This window comes from Mesoplodon densirostris, chromosome 9, assembly GCF_025265405.1.
Source record: "Mesoplodon densirostris isolate mMesDen1 chromosome 9, mMesDen1 primary haplotype, whole genome shotgun sequence".
NCBI classification, from domain to species: Eukaryota; Metazoa; Chordata; class Mammalia; order Artiodactyla; family Ziphiidae; genus Mesoplodon; species Mesoplodon densirostris.
In genome coordinates this window covers 85,786,292-85,808,119 of record NC_082669.1, presented here as the reverse complement: position 1 = coordinate 85,808,119, position 21,828 = coordinate 85,786,292, and the positions used below count along the sequence as shown (strand labels likewise).

The window sequence follows — 21,828 nt, the reverse complement described above, 5'->3', positions numbered from 1 at the left end:
TCCTACCATCCTATGTATGGATTGACAGAAATAAAATTGATTTGACTCTAAGAGTTCTTATAGTACTTAATAACCAAAGAGTGAGAACAAAGCTAAATTAGTTATTATAATGTATGTGAAATTATGAAGGGAAGGTGTTGGGGAGGGTGGGTAAAATTGAAAGTGTCTATTGTTATCTTGAAGTAATTTCCCTTAGGTATTCATTTAACTTCAGTGTCAAGTTATTTACACAACAAGAGCAATGCCTATCTATTAAGGGTGATGTGAGAATTAGTTTAAATTTCACAAAGCACTTTGAGGCACTGAGTTGAAAAGTTCTTTATAAATGCCAGGCATTATTATAACCAGACTAGTAAAAAGAAACATGATAAAGCTACTCATGCAGCGTCCTCTAATAGAAACTTTATTGGTAAGGAAATATAAAGGTTACTGCTATTCATAATTTATGGCTGAGGGGAATAGATCAAGAATAATAACGCTTTCCTGTCTAGAGAAGTCTTAAAGACACAGATGTAGCTGTGATGGAATATATTGCTCCACTCAAGGAGAAGTATGAAATCGAGAATTTACAAGCAATAAAAGTGATATATGAAGATTAGTAAAGGCCAGTGTCTTTAATTGAGCCATGAAAAATATCTTGACAAATTTGACTATGTCTTTCAAAGTCTTTCTTGAAGACTGAAATAGAAGATGCAATCCTTGATCATTTGGGTATATGGAACTTGAAATTTGTTAGAAATATACGCATGATGGTCTTCATTCTAGTAACCAAAATAATCTGTCTAATTGTGAATCCTTTTCAATTTTTTGTTTTATGGTAAGGAAAATGAAAACTTTAAGTTAACTAACACTAAGTGAGAGAGTTTTTTCAAAAGATTTAATACAAGCAGAATACCTCAGGAAAGTGAGAGAAATAATCATATCCCAAAACATCTTAAAGTAACCAGAGATAATGATAGAAATCTGTCTGTAAAAATCTTTGAATTACACAGTTAGCAGAAGAAATTTTTTAGAAGGTAAATATAGTGTTTTTGTAATCAAATTGCAGCTTTTATTGGCTGTTTATTGGTTTCCTATTGCAACTTTAACAAATTACTGAAAACTTAGTGGCTCAGAACAACACAAATTTATTATCTTACAGTTGTGCCAGTCAGAAGTCCATAGCAAATCTTGGTGGGCTCAAATTAAGGTGTTGGCAGGGTTGTGTTCCTTTCCAGAAGACCTAAAATGGAGAATGCAGGGTTTTTTTTAACCTTTTCCAGCTTCTGGAGGCTGCCTGTGTTTGGCTCATGCATGGTCCTCTTCCATTTCCAAAGCCAGCAATGGCTGGTCAAGTGTTTCTCACATCACTTTGCTTCATCACTCCTCTGCCTTCCTCTTCCACCTCCGAGAACCCTTGTGATTGCACTGGGCCCACCTGGATAATCTCCCTTTCTTTTTTTCTTTTTTTTTTTTTTTTTTTTTTGCGGTACGCGGGCCTCTCACTGTTGTGGCCTCTCCCGTTGCGGAGCACAGGCTCTGGACACGCAGGCCCAGCGGCCACGGCTCACAGGCCCAGCCGCTCCGCGTCATGTGGGATCCTCCCAGACTGGGGCACGAACCCGTGTCCCCTGCATGGGCAGGCAGACTCTCAACCACTGCACCACTGGGGAAGCCCTAATCTCCCTTTCTTAAGGCCCACTAATTAGTGACCTTAATTCCATCAGCTACCTCAATTCCCCTTTGCCAGGTAAGTAACATAGTCACAGGTTCTGGGGATTCGGACTAGGCGTTTTTGGGGAGACTAATTATTCTACCCGTTACAGTCCAGAAATGGAAAGATGAGAGTTTCAGAAATTTTTAGACTAGCAAGTAAATGGCGTACCAATTCTGGCCTTTGCTACAGTCATTTTCTGTTATCAAGTTTCGGCAGTACTTTAGTTGGCAAGCCTTTTTCTCTTTTCACCTCAATGAAGTTATCAATTTTTGGTTTGCATTTTTATTTCTAATTTCTCTAAGCATCCACCCATCTATCCAACAAACACTTGGTAAGTGTCTAGTTTAGGATGTGAAGCAACATGTATGGACCTAGACCATATTATCCTTAGTGAAATAAGTCAGACAGAAAAAGACAAATACTATATGATATCACTTGTATGTGGAATCTAAAAGAGTAATACAAATTAATGTATATGCAAAACGGAAACAGGCTTACAGATGTAGAAAACAAACCAGTGTTTGCCAAAGGGGAGAGGGGAGGAGGGAGGGACAAATTACGGGTATGTGATTAAGATACAACTATTATATATAAAATAGATAAGCAACAAGGATATACTGTATAGCACAGGGAATTATAGCCATTATCTTATAATAATCTATAATAGAATATAATCTGCAAAAATACTGAATCACTATGCTGTACAACTGAACCTAACACAATATTGGAAATCAACTATACTTCAATTTTAAAAACAAAAGAATGGCTTAATTAAAGATACTGGCTTAAATTACACTAGCAGCCACAGGTGAATTACTCTAGGTATCACTATGAGCCCTTGCCCTCAAGGAGCATACTCTGCTAAATACAGTCCATGAGCCCCTTTGTACAGTGGTTCATTATTAAGTAGTGATGCCAGAAAAGATTTAGGAAGAATTTACACACCTTGATGTTTGTTTTTCATGCTGTCTCCAACCCCCATCATGCAAATAACAAAGCTTATAACCTCTATTTTTTTAACAAGCTAATGCCAAGAAAAAATATATAGATCAGATAATACTTTCCTTTTTCTTCTTTTACTCATTTTTTAAAAGGCTTTTCCTATTTAAAAAAAAAAAAAAAGTACTGTATAGAAGGAAGGAAATGTGTAATTTCCTGTCAGGCCATGGGCACATCTTTAAGGGGTTGGGAGTTTGATCAGTTCTATATTGTAAATTCCAGGATTCTTTCCAGCTTTGAAAATAAAGGGAACTGGATTTAGCCTGCAGACAATATGGTTCACAGAAGACTTAATGCGAATTTTTCAGTATACAGAAGAACCTTGTGTTAGTGAAAGTGAGCAGGTGTTCTTTGTTTCAACCAAGTAGGACAGGAAGCAGTAACATTAAAGGAGAAATTATTTAGACTAAGAAACCTCAGGTGTATTCAAACACTGGAAAATGTTACTAAGAAGGATGTATTGTAGATTTCTCTCAGAAAAGTGATCCAGTTCATCTTCTCCATACAGTGAAAATACAGGGCTTTGATATTGGAGAAAATACATGCTAGTTATTAACATGTGCTAAATAAAAATTTATTGAAATGAAGTAAATTCAGTTGGTTCTTTCACTGTACATACTTTCTCAAGGTTCTAAGCTCTCAAGAAGGTACTTAAAAGGTTCACAAGGTATAGTTGTCATGAATCTTTGCTAAACTGTAAAATTTGTCAGTTGAAAGAGAAAGATAGAAAAATGTCAACTGAACCCCAAAAGTCAAGATTTCTCATAGAGATAGCTCTACTTATCTGGAGTGATGATCCCTTGGACATTTCCTTAAAATACCCTATGCCTCAAGGACATCTGATTGTCAGCAAAAAAAAAAAAAAAAAAATTATTTTAATCACAAATTGAAACATTCCAGCTAAAAGCATTTTCAGTCCCTTCTTACTCTGTTTTAAAGATGTATTTCTAAGGCCATTTCATTTCTTAATTGGATGTTAGACACTTGACTACACATGACGCCTCTCCAGAATGTATACAGCTGGATAGACAGGGATTATCCTTTACACAAGAGTATGAGGTTTTGATCATGTCCTTCTCTGGTTTAGAAGCATCTTTCGATTACACGTTATGGGATAACATACAAACTCCTTAGCAAAACCTATGCTTTTACAGTCTATCCCCATTCTTGCTTTCTGATCTCACCTATGAGCACAACCTTCCCATTTCCTTACCCTCTTCAGTCTACATGGCCATATCCTCACCACCCACCCCGCCCCCGCCTTTGTACACAATCCCTCTTCCAGCCAAAACAGTGTTGCTTATCTCGCCCCATCTTGTTCATTTAAGAATTAAGTGATGTCTTCCTCCATTCCTCTCATAGACTTTATCCCTCAAGCCATTATAGTCTGGCCTCACCTAAACGTTCTCTTGCTGAGATCTCTAGTGACCTCTCTGTTGTTAAACCAAGCAGTAGCCTTTCCTTCCTTACCGTGCTTGACCTCTTGAGTGTCATTTGGCATTGCCGGCCACTTCCTGTTCCCCGAAACACTCTCTGCCTTGAATATAGTGCATCCCACCCTTCTGGTTTTTCTTCTGTCTCCTTGGCCTCTGGTCTTGATTATAGAGTTCTCTTCCTTTTCTTAACCCTTAAAAGTTACTGTTCCACGGGGCTCTCCCCTTACCTTTTGATAAGGTAGAGAATTGACATGGCAGAAAATGTCATGAACATTTGTACCGGTTGAAGATCCTTTGCTGGCAAGCAATGGAAACTGACTAAGGATAGGTCCCTGGGAACAAAGAGCTGACCAGTCACACTTGGGGAAGGGCTTGAGAAGCAAAGGTAGTGGTAAGAATGTCAGCATTGGGATTGTGTGCCTACTTTCGAAGGGTGGGTCAGTTCCAATGGCCTCATGTCTTTATCAGTCCCTTCCCTGTGTCTCTTATTGTGTCTTGTATATTGTATCTTAAAATATCTTATAAATCTTATGTGTTCTTTTAGACTCCAAAATGAAGCAGTCATTCCTCTATGAAGTCTGTCCTGATTCCTTTAAGAATTGTTGATTGCACCTATCTTTGAGCTAGATTCATACCAAAAATATAGCTGTATTATTTTACTCAGAGACCACAGTTCAATGCTGTAGTCATGTGGTCTTTTTTTTTTATTCCTCTGGACTAAGATTTATGGGACAAGGCAGTGAATTCTTTACCTCACCCCAGAGCCTACCTAGCTCCCTCTCAGTTCTTGTAGATTGTTCCTCCCAGGTTTTAGGTTTTTAGTTTTGAAACAGTTTAGAAATTTAGAAAGTCGTGAATTCATAAGCCACAAAGTTCAAGTAATGTAGTATATGTACAGATGCACATGGCTTGGCTTTAATTAATGTATCTTAATAGAAGAAAAATAATGTAGAGGTGTCAGTTTGTACAAGTATATTTTAAGAGAAAGATTCTTCTGAACCTCATATTACTCTAGATATTATTATGTACATATGTATTTTTACACTTCATTTTAAGTTTTTTCTTCCTCTGTATTAAATTTGACAGAATTTTAAATAAAGCCTGAAAAAAAACATTTTGTGTTTTCCATTACACTTCAGCAAAGATGGAAAGTAATGTTGACGTTTTATTATGAAGAAGATACATTGGCTTTATATTTAAGATAAATCATAAAATGTGTTGTGTTATGCTAAATGACAAGGCATTTAAAGTGTTGGTGACAAAAATAAACTAAAAGACTAGAAGAAGCAGAAATACGTGTAGAAAAGTTAAGAAATAAATAGCAAAGAACAAGCTACTTTGCTAAATCTGTAAGAAGCTAACTATTTTGTACAGAGCTATGATTTAACTTATGTGTGAATCTAAAATACAAGAAGAATCCTTAGTAAATTATGTCTCTTAAGTATTCTAATTATTGTACCATCAACATCAGACATCCCTCTCTGAACGTGAACTAAGTCATGTTGAAGTAGAACTGTTTATCTGCTTATCGTGAAAGAAAATTCTTCAAGCACTTACTACCTGTGCAAGTCTTATGCAGCAAAACTCTATGTTAATGTACTAGTTGGTGTACTACTAAATGCTGTAACAAATGGCAACATTTCAGTAATTTAAAACGATAGTGCCTGTATAACAGTTTATTATGGGTGTTCCTGATGGATGGGTAGATTTCCTCTGTGTGGTGATTCAGGGCTTTAGTTTCTTCCCTCTTATGGCTCTCTCATTTTCTAGAGCATTGGAGTCCTCTGCATTTGACTAGTAGATGAGTGAAGAAGGCATACCTTCTTCACTTCTATATCTTAATCATCATTCCCCAAAACGATTTACCACTTTTCTTCATATTCCACTAGCTACAACTTTCATGTGCCCCTACTTAGATACCAGGGGACCTAGAAAATATGGCTGGCTAGCTGCTGCTTGGCACCAGTTCTATACTAGGGAAAGCATGAATCCTGGTGAACAGTTCGATCGTCTGCCATAGCTCACCCCTATAGCCAAGGTAACAATTCTGTTACCCTTCCAACTACCCATAGAATGCATTTACTTCAAGGGAGGCAACCCAAAGCTTCATCCTGTCCTTACTTCCAGTTCAAAGTCCAGCATCTCAATCAGGTCCAGCTGTGGCTCTTTGCAGCCTGGTGCCCCATGAACTAGGGTTCGTGTTAAGTGCCTGCTGTTCCATCTCCCCTCCCCACCCTGCTCAAGCACAAACCCAGTATATAGCAGTGGAGCAGGGGGCAGGAAAGCTACAATTAAGCTTCCCATTCAAAAAAAAGGTGAAGTGGGAAATACAGAGCAGTACGTGTCCAGGGAGAACAGTGAGATGCTGACATGGCAGGCACTGAAGACACCCTGCCTGACAGTGTTCAGGATCTCTTGCTTAGACCCTTATTATGCATCTGAAAAGAATTGTTTTGTCCTTTATTCTCCCTGGCCCTTTGGGCTCTACATATTTGGGTGCTTCTTCCTTGTCTGTTATCATCCATGGCTGAATCATGGAAAGGAGTACGATCACTTTCTGCTTGTACAATTTGGGAACCTGGTAACAATTTAACAGAGTTTCTTCACCAGTACCACTTTTAGAAGTGATAGATTTCATACCTCTGGGCCTTCATTTGTTACATATGGCAGTGTTTACACCTTTATTAGAGTCTGTCCAGAAAAACAGAAAATTCCAGGTCATTCAAATGGTGGAAATTTAGCACGGGGAGTTCGCTACATGTGTGATAGAACAGAGAAGCCAAACAAACGATGGTGAATAAACCCAGAGACTAACAATATCGGAAAACTGCTGCACACCCTAGGGATAGAAGGGCAAGAGAAAGAAGTGATGTTACCAGATATTATCTGAGTTTTTAGCTTTGATAAGAAGAAACCATCAACTCATTATGGAGTCATCCATATTCTTTCATCTTTCTATGTCCCCACATAGTAAGCACTCAAATGTTTAATTGAACAGAGATACGCAGTAAACCTTCCACTGACTTCAGTTAGAGGTGCCCATCAGAAAATTAAAATGTGGCAGAAATGATGGTGTTCAGTACTGAGATGATCCTTAATTGGGGATAAACTGCAATTAGTTATTTTGGGACCTTTTTTAGTAACCCATTATTGGCATTTAGAGAATGAGAAATTGTCGAAAGTTTTAATTTAAATATTCTCTTCCTGTATACGACATCTAGAGTTTGGAACAATACCAATTCTCATATAAACATAGAAAGAAGAATTAAAAAGGAATAAAGTCTGTAGGTGGTTCGTGCCAATTTTTTTTTTTAAAGGATGGGGTGGGGAGAAATAGAAAAAGCTTTTCAGACTTGCTGGGAAATAGCAGTAAGAGCTACAGAGGATGTATAGCTCTGTCTTAGTCTTTGACTCTTCTTGTGGAATCACCTTCTGAGTTGGAAATGATATACGTTTGTCTATTGGTTTGAGCCAGAAATTACTAATTTATTTTCCTTTACTGTTGTTTAAGAAAGAATCTGTAAAATATTCCATTGGCTATTTCAGCAGTCAAAAAGAACTCTTTCTAGAATCTGATCATAATTTTTGAAAACATCACAAATGCCGTTTAATCTGCTTTTGGCTGAGCCTTTATATGCTGAAGTATGTAGATATGCTGGACTGAACCTGGCTATGGGTAGGTTTGAGAAAAGTCTCAAAATAGTAGGTATATTTAACAACTTGGAAGATGAGACTATGACTATTTGGTTTTTCCTAGAGAGAGAAAGAGCCTTGCCTGAAGATTTCTCCATGCATATTTTCACTCATACATGGAAATGAAGATTTTTTTTTTGACAGAGCATGTCAAATTCAGTTGCCATGATTGCTTTGAAAACATTTTATCATACCTGAGCATGTTTATAGTTCTTTCATTTTCTTAGAAACTTCAAGCTTTTTTACTTTTCACGTTGCTTTAAAATAAGAAATGGCTTAAAATATGATGTACTGTTTCATATCTTCATTTTATTCTCCAGAATATAGTGCTTCCATTTAAAAATATTCATTAAGGCGTGAATATAGGCTGTGTCTAAGTAGTGTCATGACTGACTAAAAGGGGAAAATACTTTTTTTTTTTTTAATCTACATGGTATGTAATATCTGAAGAGTAAGCTTTTCTTTCCTGTGTTGGCTCTGTGGGATGTGGGATTGTGAAAAAATGACTTGATAATTTGGCAGTTTTATTAAAAATAATTACTTTGTTTCAGTCATCATAATGTCATCTTTATAGTTTTGAAAACATGTAGTCAGGAAAAAAATCCTTCTCTGATATTGATCTAGAGCAGAAAATGTGCGACAATCGGTCTTTTCCATCTCTAATTGAGTTGATTTCCTTTAACACTGCTTTGCAATGAAAATATTAAAACATGAGGTATATTTTTGCTGCTTCAAGTAATCGGTTTTGCTTTTTGAGCATGCTGTTTGTAATTTCAAAGGATATTTCTTTCTGAACTTCTTTACTCTGAGGAGTTTAGAGTGGTCTTGAAATTATAGGTGTCTATTAAGTATTTTTCAACTGTCAATTCAACCCTAGCCGCCATGCTATTAATTCATTATGAAGTGACACAGGAAGAAAACTCGTTATGTGATAATATGAAAACACATATTTGTCAAAATAAATAAATAAATAAACCAGTCTGTATTGAAAACCCATCTGCTGTGGTGGGAGTGAAATGGTTTATTAGACACATTTGGGCATGACACCACCTTTTCAAACAGGAAAATGTATAGAAAAGGTTTCAGTTCTACTCCTTAGACGTTCTGTATTATGCACCTAAATGTGTTATTTTTGTCCCTTACAGGTGATATTATACCCAACTTCTAATAGCTCCAAGTCAGCTGAGTTGCACCGAATGATCGTTCCAAAAAATAGCCAGGACTCTGACTTAAAAATCAAATTGGCAGTGCGAATGGATAAACCACCACATATGAAACATAGTGGGTGAGTGTACTTGAAGATGTTTTTCTCCTGAATTATTGGATTTCATTTGTATCACTTTTGTCATTTTACTGAGAGCCAATATATCAGACATTCACATGGAGTTTTTCCCCCAAAATTACATTAATAGGTTAACTTAATTTTTTAAATCTGTAGACATCTTTATAGCTGAATACATGGGTATTTAGTTAATATAACTGATTGCATGCTAACACACTATTGGTACTTGATTGTGTTGGTATTGCACATCACTTATACTGATAAAGAACAGTGCTGTATGGAGATAACGTGTAAGATATATTTCAAAATACAGTAATAGTTGAAACAAGCCTAGAATTCAGATCCCCAGAAATAGTTAAACCTACATAGACTACATTAAAGTTTAATGGTGGTTCAGATATAACTCAGGAGGCTGTACAAGTTTTGACGGGAGGGGCGTGAGTGTTCATTCTAATATGTGAGTGAGAAACTAGATCAATACGGGAGGAAACTCATGTTGGTGGATAACCAGAAGTGCAGGGACTGGCCCCTGGGGATTGCTGTGGGTCGGAGTCAACTTCCATCTCCGAGATTCTTTTTCCCTTTGTAGCTGATGAGGAAACAGGTCTGAACTCTTGAATACAATTCAATGAGTTTTTTAAAACCCAGGTCTTTCTCAGATTAATACTTCAGGACTTGCTACAGCCAAATTCTAGCATAGGGGCGTTAGCCACTAGGAAAGAATGTGAAGACTTTTCTTACTAAGGAGAGAAGCAGTTGCTAAAGTGTCTCATCCCAAGTTTAGCAGCAAATCTAACAGTCTGTGCGCATTCCTGTACAGAGGGGCATCTCTGCTGGCTTTGGAGCCAAGTCACTAGCACTGTGGCAGAGTTAACTGGTAAGTCCACAAGATAAGGCTTCTTTAGATGACTGTTAGAGAAAACAAAGTTAGGCTCTGAGCAAAAGGCAGCCCAGATGTATCTACTACAGCTGGCATGAGCCTCTAAGGACCATATTGCTTCCTTGGTTTGGGTGGGCAGTAGTGTATGCAGTGTCAGAACTAGTCTCACTTGGGGGAAGAAGACCTCAGCAGGTGGGCTCTGAAAGGGAACAATAATTTAGGTATCCCATAGTATGACATCTTTAATGTAGTAATGCAGAGACTAACTGTGACTCATGATGCAGATGGAGTTCCTGGGATTTAATACTGAGAGTTCTTTCTTCCCACCTCCATCTACCTGCTCACTGTTGATTTATGCAGCAGACATGGATTGAGCACTTCCTCTGTGCCAACCAGAGCAAGCCTCCATGAGATACCATCCCAGGCCTGAAGGAACTGGCTAGCCAGGGATTCAGGCTTGTATATAAATAATGATAATACTGAGTGATAAGCGCTACAAGAGGGGAATGGGAACGGGTGGAAATAACACCTGATTCTAGCTGGAGTCAAAGAAAGTCTCACAAGACAACTGACTTTTGAGATGAAGCTTGAGGGATGAATTCAGCAGGTGGGCAGTGGGGAGGAAGGGCCGTCCAGCCACCAGCCGCATGGCATAGTGTATACATAGGCAGGAGGTCTGGAAGGGCTGTTAGCCAACCATGGCAATTTTGGTATGGCTGGAGAGTGCTTTAAGTCTAGAGAGAGTACTACTGCTCTAAAGTGCTTAGAGACTAGTAGAAACTAGAGGGAGATAAAAAGGAACACATTATGTTCCAAACATTGTAGTTATTTCCCTACTATTTTGAACTCAGTCTCTTGATGAATAGCACAGCAAGAAATGGGAACCTATGCACTGTAACGCCAAGATGGCCCCTGATTTACACATGGGCAACACTGTGATGCATACCCTTAGAGCCTTCAGATTGACCCAAGAACCAGGATTGAATATGAAGTTGGGCACATAGCAAGTTCTGAAGCCTTCAGCTCCTGTGGAAAGAAAGCTCTGCTCTAATCCTTGGCATTTTCTTGCTCTAAAATGCTCCAGAGCAAGTGGTACAATCTAGCTGCTTTCTAAAACTTGATTTTTAAAATTTTTTTTGCTTTTTTTAATCACTCCTTTGCAATGAAGGAGAATTGGTTTGTATCACATCTCAGAGACCTTTGACTAAATTAGGACCCCCAGAATGGTTCTGGAGTTGACTTCTGCCCAAGACTATGGGTGAAAGAGATGACTAAAGAGAATATATCATAGTCTCTGAATTGAATCTGTAAAGCTCAAGAACTATCGTGACCTGCCTTTACGAAGATACTAGCAGGCATTGCCAGACATTTGGGTAACTGCAGTTTATGGTATGTAAAAGGAAGAAATTCTAGAACTGAAAACATCTGTGATGTTGTTCTGCTAGTTGGTGTGTTATGGAGCATAATTAAGAATATCAGATTTCCTAAGAGTTATTCAAAAACACTGTGTAAGACCGTTATTGAATGTAATAATAATGATCAACCAGAATTTCAACATTGCTATAATAGCACTTTATCACTATGGGCAGGGACCACAAGCACCTGTCTAGGTTTCTCAGTGCCTGCGTGGTAACAGTTTTAAATATTTTGAGTATCACCCCTGTGTTTAGATGTATATGGGAAAACATGACTTGACACACACATGACTATCCTAACCTTATACATCTTTTTCTGTGGTGCTTCACAGATGGATTTTACTGAACTTAATTACGTATAAGAGAAGGTCAACTAACCTTTTTCTTCCAAGTGCTCTCTCATATGCCAAAGCAGTGATATAATAGAATTAGTGGATTAATAGCATTTTGCTTTCAGGCTGGATTATATTTTGTTAATAATTCATCCTATAATGAATGATTAACAGATGAATAATGAATAATTGAAAAAGAGACAGTTAAAAAATTAATTTACCTTTAAAATATGGCAAACTCCTTTTATGGATAGAGTTGTCAACTGGATTAAACAATAAATTGGAGGGTTATGGATTTTTGTCCTCAGAGCACTTTTCAGAGCTAGAAATCCTTTGGGACCAGGGAAGCCCCAGTTGTTGCACTTTAAAATGACCTTTTTTTGAACCAGAAGGAAAAATATAACCAATTTAAAGCTCATGCTTCTGGTAATTAATCAGTCTATGACTATACATTATAGATTTTTAATAGGACTGACTACATGCAAATGAAAATAGATATTTAATTTGGATAACATTAGCATAATGACACATTCATTCAAAGCCAAACTAAACATTACTGTGTGACATCTAGCTAGTAAAAATATGGGTTCATAGGCTTCCCTGGTAGCACAGTGGTTGAGAGTCCACCTGCCGATGCAGGGGACACGGGTTCGTGCCCCAGTCCAGGAGGATCCCACATGCCGCGGAGCGGCTGGGCCCGTGAGCCATGGCCGCTGAGCCTGCGCGTCCGGAGCCTGTGCTCCACAACGGGAGAGGCCACAACAGTGAGAGGCCCGTGTACCGCAAAAAAAAAAAAAAAATGTGGGTTCATTTGTTCTTTGGGGGTATGTCATATAAACTAGTTACATAAACTCTTATATAAATCCGTTAAATGAACTTCCAGCTAGGTTTTGAGTGGTTAAGTAATTCACATTCAGCTTTAGAATTTATCTTCCTTCTTTTTTTGGGTGGCTGGAAGACAGAAGTGTTCGTGAACAAATGGACTATCCTTTAGCATAGCCTAGTGGCTGAGAGGCAGTATTAACTTAAATCTCAGAACTACTGTCGTCATTTTTATTAAATCATGTTTTCCTAATTCAAATGTTATTTTCTCAGCCAAAAGAAAGGCAAAATAAAATGGGGCTAATAAAGCAAATGACTATTATGACAAATCTACAACTGAAAAGGAGAAAGATAAAAATTTGTCACAAATATGTAGAAGCATTATGACCGGGATCTACCTAGTCTGCATGAACCTGATTACTTTTATAGTTAAAAGAAAGAAAGAAAAAGAAAACTTCATGAGTATATAACTATAGAATTATTTCACAGTTAAAATCAGTAAGATAAAATTTTAGCCAAATCACTACCATATAAATCTCATAATTCTCTGTGTGTAAAATCATGCTTGGCAGTTTGAACATTTATTGAATGAATAGATGTTTTGAAATACTTCGAGAGTATCGTATATAAAACTCCCTAATTTACATCATAAAGGTAGAAAAGGCCCTGGGTCCATTGCTTGCTGCAGGGGCAAGACAGCATGTGAGCTTCCAGCAGGAAGAGCAGGATAAGCCCCAAGCTGGCTGCATTATTGGTTTCGTGTGCTTCCCTGTAGAGAGGGCCGGCCAGGCATTCAGGGTCTGCTGTGTGACGCCTACGGAACCTTTCAGTCATATTCTTAATGTTCAAGTGTGGCATTTGCTCCTAAAGTGAAATGACTGCACTCTAATAGAGTTGAATTATTTTGTTTATGACTTAGGGTTTATTATCTTCAAGTAGTTTAGGGGACAGTCTGAAGACCAAAAGGAGGAAAATCTTATTTTTGTCAAATTGGCACTTACTTAGAGGGTCTGGACCTTCCCAAAAAAAAAAAAAAAAAAAAAAAGTCTGTTGTTTTTCCCAAGGAAAATTGATGCCTCATTTTAAATCGACCTTTTAGCATGACTTTTCTACATGTCCTTGTCTAAAATAACCATGTTTTGACATCTCTGCATTCCCAATTTATTACCTCATTCTGGCTCTTACCCCAGTTTCATAGAAATCCCACTCCTTGTAACCTTGCCAAAACTTCTGACAAAGTGTTTGCTAGTTTCTTAATAAATGATTGATTCTTTTTCTGAATACAGTTTTCAGGAGAGAAGTCTGTCTGTGGTCCTTTATAAACATTGATTTAGTCATTGTAGAATGATAAAAATTTTCCAAATACCTTAATACTCATATCATTTTATATATACTAATATAAATCATTAAGAGTTACGGTTTTCATTTTAATTAACTAGTGATCGATAAATTATATTATAATGTTAGAAACATTTTCAAACATAGCTTTAATAATTATTAAACTAAATGTTTTAACTTGTTATACTCCTTTGCAAAACTTCTCTGATTTCTCCTGTGACAGATTAGTTTGTCTGCAACTTTAAGCTCAAACTGTGGCTTTCTGTTCAACACAGGATTTTTCTCTAGGAGGCTAACATCTTAACATATGTTATTTTCTTCTACTTTTTGTGCATCAAATAACTATTCTCTTGCTTTTAGACACCCTTCAGTATCACATTTGGGCATCTTAAACAAAGGTACTTTAGGTCAAATAATTAAGGGTAGCAGATGAGTTCCTTTTTTCTTTACTTTCTTTCAGAAACCACAGACCATATTCATTGGTTATCTTAATTAATTTGGAGCACTTTTCAAAAAGGTATCATGAAAACTATTTAAGCATACTATAAAATTTTATAAACAGTTAATGCACATAATTATAATGGAATGGTTTCTTCTTCTTAATTGATGCCTTGCCGTAAAATTTTTATACTATACACTTGACACAGTGGTACTTTTTATTCATTTGTGCATATCCAGAAGTTTGGAAGTAGTAACACTGTGTTAATAAAGCAAAAATCTTGGGCTGGTTAAAGGCCCGGGCATTGTGGAAGGTCAAGAAAAATTTGTACATTATTTGAAGGTATTTATTTTTAGTTCATTTCTCTGATACTTGTAGCTGAATTGTGGCCTAGATGGAGGACAGTACTGTAATCGTTTGAAGAGTAAGCACTAGTTTAAGAGCCAAGATGCCGGTATTTTGGCCCCAGTTCTGTCACTAACTTTGGGTAAGTCCCTGCATCTTTTTTGGCCTCAGTTTCATCAATTACTGAAGGAGACAGTGAGCTAGAATGAAATTTGAATGGCTCCTTAGACCCCTGGAAAATTAGAACTCAGTGAATCATTTCCTCCCTGACCTCGCCAGATGCATATTTTACTCATTCCGTAGTATGTCATCAGAGAGAGGGTGTAAGGGTTCAGGGAGAAGAGACGTGATAAAAGCGAGGGCAACATGGAGGGATATGGCAGATTTGGGGTTTATTCGAATCCTCTCAAGGCAAGGAAAGGAAGTATCATGACTGACTTAGAAACATCAGGCTTCTGTTGTAGAAGATTAATTTGAAAAAGAAACAATATAGAATTGTTTATACTCTGATGGTGTTAAACAGATGCATATGAAAATTCAGAAAGGATATATACTAGACATACTAAATACAATACAACTATGGGTGAAATTGTTTTTGTTTTCCAAATTTTCTGTGATGTCATCATACTTCTTTTATGATGAAAGAATGCAGTTTATTGAACTGAAAAAAGAAAAAGGAAATAGGTTTTCTTGTCACTAAAAACAGTTAAATTTGTTTTACCAGAAATCTGATTGTTAGGGAGACCTTTGAGAGGATGCCTTCAGGAGAGCCTGGGAGGAGTCCTGCCCTTCCAGGATTTAAAGGGACAGTGTTGTTTAGGAGTGTAAATTCTGGAGCCAGACTGCCTGCCTTCAAATTCTGGCTCCATCACCTAGTAGCTAGGAGATCTTGGGCAAGTTATAAAACTTTCATAACTTTGCCTCAGTTTCCTCATCTGCAAAATTAAAATGTTGGTAGAACCTACCTCATAGAATTGTCTGGAGGAGCAATATTTTAATGTGTATAATGTGCTTACAGGGGTGGCGGCTAGCTCACAGTAATAATATATTTAGCTATGAATAAAACCCTAAGGCAGGTACATCTTTGAGTTGAGATACTAGTAAAAGAAGGAAAAATATTAAGTATTTAAAATATGAAACAGACCAAAGCACTTTAAGAAATAAGACATTTCCATTTCACCCCCAACTTCTGACCCCCTGTTCTACTCTTCTCCAGCACTCAGGAGGGCTGCAGCTGGGCAGTAGGGGGCCTGGACTGGGAGACCTGGGCTCCAGCCAGCTCTGCTTTCAGGTAGCACTGAGTCCACGGTCACGTGCCTCCTTGGTTTCTTCATCTTTATACACCATATTGAACTCATTAAATGATCTTTAAGCATCTTCCCGCTCTGAAATCTTTTAATTCTTTAAGTCTAAAATTAGGATTCCCTTAAGGAAAGAAAGGTGGAAGTGTTTATATTCCTGGGCAGGGTGGAAACAGTTAAGTGGTTTTCAATCCACATTATTCTCTTTAAGGACATTTCCATAGACAGGAAGCAACGTGCAGAGTGACACAGAACACAGACTTTGAAGTTAGACCTGGGTTCAAATTCTAGTCCTGTCATTTTTTATGCAAACTTGGTCAGGTCTTAACTTCTTATAGCCTCACTTTTCTCCACCATGAAGTTGGATTGTCCTGAGCATGAAATGAGATATACTGATAAAGCATGTAGCACAGTGCCTGTTCCATAGTAAATTCTCAGTTAACTAGTAACAATCATTAAAATAAACATTAAAAAAATTTATAATTCCTTAAACTATAATACAACCTTTTTCTAGTTTTAATCACATCATTTGACTTTATTTGGAAGAAAATGCTCAAAGACAGATGGGAAAATAGCAGTGCACAAATCCTCACTGATTCCTTGAGAGTATAAAAGTTATATCCCCCATTAGGGCCTTCTGCTTAATTGTTAGGCTTTAGTTTACATTTTTATTTGACAGCTGTTATGGCTGTAGGTGGTGGCAGTGGTTTGTTTCTCTTTGTGTGTGAGTTTGGGTGCTCACTTTATTTTGTCTACTCTATGTCCAAAGGAAGAAAAAGGAAAATACAGTTGATTCTTGAACAACATGGATCTGAACTGTACATGGCCACTTATACTGGGATGTTTTTCAGTAGTAAATACTGCAGTACCACACCATCAGCGGTTGGTTGAATCCAAGGACGCAGAGGAGCCGTGTATACAGAGAGCCAAAGAGGATTTTTGACTGAGTGGAGGTTCAGCACCCCAGTCTCCACGTTGTTCAAGGGTCAACTGTATTGCTTAAGAGCTTTCGTCCGTGTCTGAGCAACTGACTTGAATGATTTATCTAAGAAATAAGCTCAAGTTCTAAGAAAGAACACCTGGAGATCATTTCATAGCAAGTGAGAAGAATCTGATAGAATTTCTCTCTTTATTTTAGTCCAGTGCAGTCTAACTTCTTTTAAAAATGGCATGTGCTCTCAAAGTGTATTATTTTAAATAACTAGTGTGTTGGGTGCCTTTTGTATGTTTAGTGCAATTGCTAGTTTTAATTTTCTTAAATCATTAGACAAGTGTTACTTGACCGACATAGGTCTAAACAGTCTATCAGATCTTGCTCTTTGTGGTATTAAAATTTGTTCTCTTTTCAATAAGTTGTTGATCTCAATTTGTATATACCAAATAAGTTAGTTTTAATTTCATCTCAGGTATTTTTTTTTTGTTTTTTTAAATTATTGTTGTATATGTGCTTTGTTTAAGGAGGCATTGGTAAGCCTGAATAGCTTATGCAATACTTATTGAGTAAAAGACTTTTATTTTGTAGTTAGCATAGTACCCAAGACATTCAGGTAATTGAGTAGTCAATTATATATGCTGATATTTTATGAAAATAATCACTGGGAGTCATTGGTGTCTTTGAGATTATAGAGTTCTAAAGCTGCATCTTGGACATTCTTAGCTGGCTCCTGGTAGAGGACTGTAGCAGTTGCTGATGTTATTTCAGAATACTCTTACTCCACATCCACCCCCGCCTCACTTCTGCCAGTTTTCAGATCAGATACCATCTCTGCAGTGAGGCTCATCTTTTTTTTTTGGTACGCGGGCCTCTCACTGTTGTGGCCTCTCCTGTTGCGGAGCACAGGCTCTGGACGTGCAGGCTCAGCGGCCATGGCTCACGGGCCCAGCCACTCCACGGCATGTGGGATCTTCCCGGACCCGGGTATGAACCCGTGTCCCCTGCATCTGCAGGCGGACTCTCAACCACTGCGCCACCAGGGAATCCCGAGGCTCATCTTGACCACCCTGTATAGAACAGTGCCCTTCTCTCCTTGCTGCCAGCTCTCTTAACCTGCTTCATTCCTTAAACTCTTATTACCTGATATTATAGGTAGTGACTATTGCTTATAGACTGTCTCACCATCTAGAATGTTATCTCCATTTGGGTGATTTGCTGTTAACTAGCTCCCCAACCAAATCTAGTTTCTGTAAGATAAGTACCTTGCCTTATTCACTGCTATTTTTAAACCCAGTTTTTAGAAAATTGCCTACCACTTATCAGAAGCTAAATAAATATTTGTTGAATGAATGAATGTTTTCTTTTCCAAAGAAAGAGGAGAATGCAGAACTTACGCTCACAGATCTTTTATATTCAAAGTTTTGGATTGGTTGTTTGGATATATTGGTTATAAACTTCAAATTATAATGCTGTCTAATTGGTACCACTGTAATATAAGTTTATTGGAGTGTGCTTCAAAACATTATTGCCCCAGAAGAAGTGCAGGAAACTTCATTAGTCCACAGATTTCTATATGAAATCTAAAAGTTATATTATGAAAAAAAAATGTATTCTTGTCTAAAAACTTTGTTATTCTCTATAGCGATGCTTTTTTTTAATGGCTTTTTTGTCTAAACTATGATGAAGGAAGTAAATTTCTAATATCTATTATCTGCAAACATTTATATTTAGACTATTCCTGTGATATGTAGTTGGAATGTAGGAGGAGGCTTTAGCAGCATTTTGTGTGGGTAGCATTATACCTCAGGGTTCGTATATAAGAATGACGTATCACGTAACCCATACTTATTAAGGGCAAAAAAGAACTAGGCTTGAGCTTTGTTCATCCTATCTTTTTGGAATCAATAAGTTATTCACTTTCTTTCTCCTACAGCGCCTCCTGATTTGAAGTAGTCCCATTTATTTCACAAGTTGTTCTGTCAATTCTGTTTGGTGAACACTTTTACTCCATTTACATAAGCTCAAAAATACTTCATGAAAATGTTCTTCCCGACAGCTGCCAAAGAAGAATGAAGAGAAACCAAAAAGGAGCCAGCACTTCGGTCATCAGTCAGATAGGAAGGGTCTTGGATACATTACATGGGAGAGGAGTCGAGGGGACAAGCAAAAGAATGGGCTGATTGCTACCAAGATTTGTAAAGATTTCAAAGGGTCCAAACATGGCCCAAATCATCAAGAAATGTAGGCACCTGAAGATTACATAAATTAGAAAGAATGAAGCATGGCATCAGGGCAACAGCACTAAAAGAATTTGACCAACGTATGTTGCGGCAAAGCTGGTCTCATTTGGAAGCCCCAAACAAAAGGAGGAGTGAAATAGGTTAGGGGCATATGAGAGAGGTCCAAAGGGACGAAAATGAGTGTTGGTGGGAAGTAGTGATAGATAGGGTAGTGTCTGGAAATACAGAATTGATTAAAAAGAATCTCTTCAGAAGTAGCCCCAACGTGTCTAGTAGTGTACTTAATTCTGTAACTCTTTCTGTAAATAACACATGATCATTAGGAATATTTCCTAATCTTCTCTTTATGATCAGAGCTGGAGTTTAGCAGGATTGGGTATTGGTGACAGGAGGTAACATCACAGCCACAGTTTCCCACCGAGACTGTGTTTGAAACGCCTGAAAATCGTTGTAAGCCCAGGATCATGGGGAAGATAGCAAATGAGCTTGTTTTAGTCAGATAGACGTGTGTTCTGATTATAAAAAGAATCATCACCACAATTGAAATGTTCATTAGTACCAGTGTTGATGACATGAATGGAGAGCAAAGGGTTTGCAAGTATTAACATTTCTAATCATTTGTCCTGGAATCATTTATATCCTTAAGGGATAGTACACTAGTATTAAATCAGAGGAAAAGCACATCTTATTTTCATAATTTTAAAAAAGGAATGTTTATGGCCTTTATAAAACGAGTATCTTTTAGTGTCTTTGTTTATTTCATGTATCAGAACTTATGAAAAAAAGTTTTTTAATTTCTTTTGACAGTAGGTTAGAAGGGCATAGCAATAGAACAAAAGTCAGAGAAAATTTGAATATCAGCTCTTTCCAGCTTTGTGAAATTGGGAGCCTTATCCTTTCTGCCAGTTAGATTGATCTTTACATTTGTCTTTAACCACTTCCTCTTCACCCACTGTAGTTAATACCTCTCTCTCTATAGTCTTTCCCACAGATAAATCCATTCATTCTGCCAACCCCAATTCAATCTCTATTCTAACAGCAACAACAAAAACAACCCAAAACACTGTTCAGTGCCTTTTGTACTGATTTTCCTGTTTCACCTGTTTTCCAACGCAGTCAGGAATTTAGGAATACTATTTAATATCTCTACTAGAGTTACGTTTTTTAGCCTAGCATTCAAATTCTTCAAACACCTGTCCCCGTCTAGTCTTTACAACTTTTTCTCCTTTCCATACCCAACACAAACCCCCAGCTTCAACCAAATCGATCAGTTTGTATACACTGAACATGCTTTTACTAACACAACCCTATTATTTCCACTTTTTTTATTAACAAACCCTGCCAGTCTGATACTAGGTTACACATTTTCTCACACTAGTACAGACGTACCAAGAAAAGTAGTTTGTTAATCTAACTTCCTCTTGAGCAGAAACTCAGCTAACCCTCATCACTTCATCTCCATGCCTCTGGTTTTGAGGGAACTGCTGGAAATCACTCAGATGTCCATTTTGATAAAATGAATAAATTTATAGAAAGGTTTAACCGTCAGATTGACTAAGTATATCTGATGTTAGGTGTGTTTGTAGTGAAAGATGTGAATAATTGATGAAATGTTTTGTTTTTGTTTTTTTTGTTTTTTTTGTTTTTTTTTTTTTTTGCGGTATGCGGGCCTCTCACTGTTGTGGCCTCCCCCGTTGCGGAGCACAGGCTCCGGACGCGCAGGCTCAGCGGCCATGGCTCACGGGCCCAGCCGCTCCGCGGCATATGGGATCCTCCCAGACCGGGGCACGAACCCGTATCCCCTGCATCGGCAGGCGGACTCTCAACCACTTGCGCCACCAGGGAGGCCCCTGATGAAATGTTTTAAGGCATAATGAAAACTACTAAAGGACAGTATAATACCATAGCAGTACCACTTTGTTGCAGTGGCTGGAGTGTTCAACCCGGCTGTAGCCCCATCACTGTGTACTTCTGGCGTAAATTTCTTAACTGCCCTGTGCCTCATTTCTTCACTTGTAAAGTGGAATAGTAATCACCTCTTTCACAGGGTTGCTGTGAGGGTTAAATGAGTTAGTATCACTAAAGTGCCTGGCACATAATGTTCAGTACATTTTAGCTGTTCTCAGTAAACAATAATTAATTCAAACTATGATTTACAAATAAGTGCCGTGGTTTTGTTTTGTTTTGTTTTGTTTTTGCGGTATGCGGCCCTCTCACTGTTGTGGCCCCTCCCGCCGCGGAGCACAGGCTCCAGATGCGCAGGCTCAGCAGCCATGGCTCACGGGCCCAGCCGCTCCGCGGCATGTGGGATCCTCCCGGACTGGGGCACGAACCCGTGTCCCCTGCATCGGCAGGCGGACTCCCAACCACTGCGCCACCAGGGAAGCCCCCATGTTTGTTCTTAATGAAAGATTCTTTAAATTTTATAGTGCTTTACAATTTTCAGAAGTTTCACACATGTGAATGCCATGTTTTAATTTTATGATATAGTATTATATAAAAATAATTCCTGTGACTGAGATTTTCCTATTACCGTAATAATATATATTTAATATAAAAAACTGGAATTATAAAAGAATCAACATAGAAGTCACCTCATAATAACAACTTTTTAAAAAAATCTTAGGTATAAACACAACATTGTAAATCAACCATACTTCAATAAAATTTTTTTAA

The 21,828-nt window shown here is 37.8% G+C and overlaps 1 protein-coding gene across 2 annotated transcripts in view; it reads left to right on the top strand.

Annotated features, from left to right (window-relative positions):
* The window catches only part of CADPS2 (calcium dependent secretion activator 2), a 493,834-nt gene that overhangs the window by 251,176 nt on the left and 220,830 nt on the right, over positions 1 to 21,828 (top strand). For both annotated transcript variants that reach the window (XM_060108899.1, XM_060108898.1), the window contains exon 8: positions 8,970 to 9,109. In XM_060108899.1, the coding sequence (XP_059964882.1) occupies positions 8,970 to 9,109 (140 nt within the window). The remainder of the gene's footprint in view (positions 1 to 8,969; positions 9,110 to 21,828) is intronic.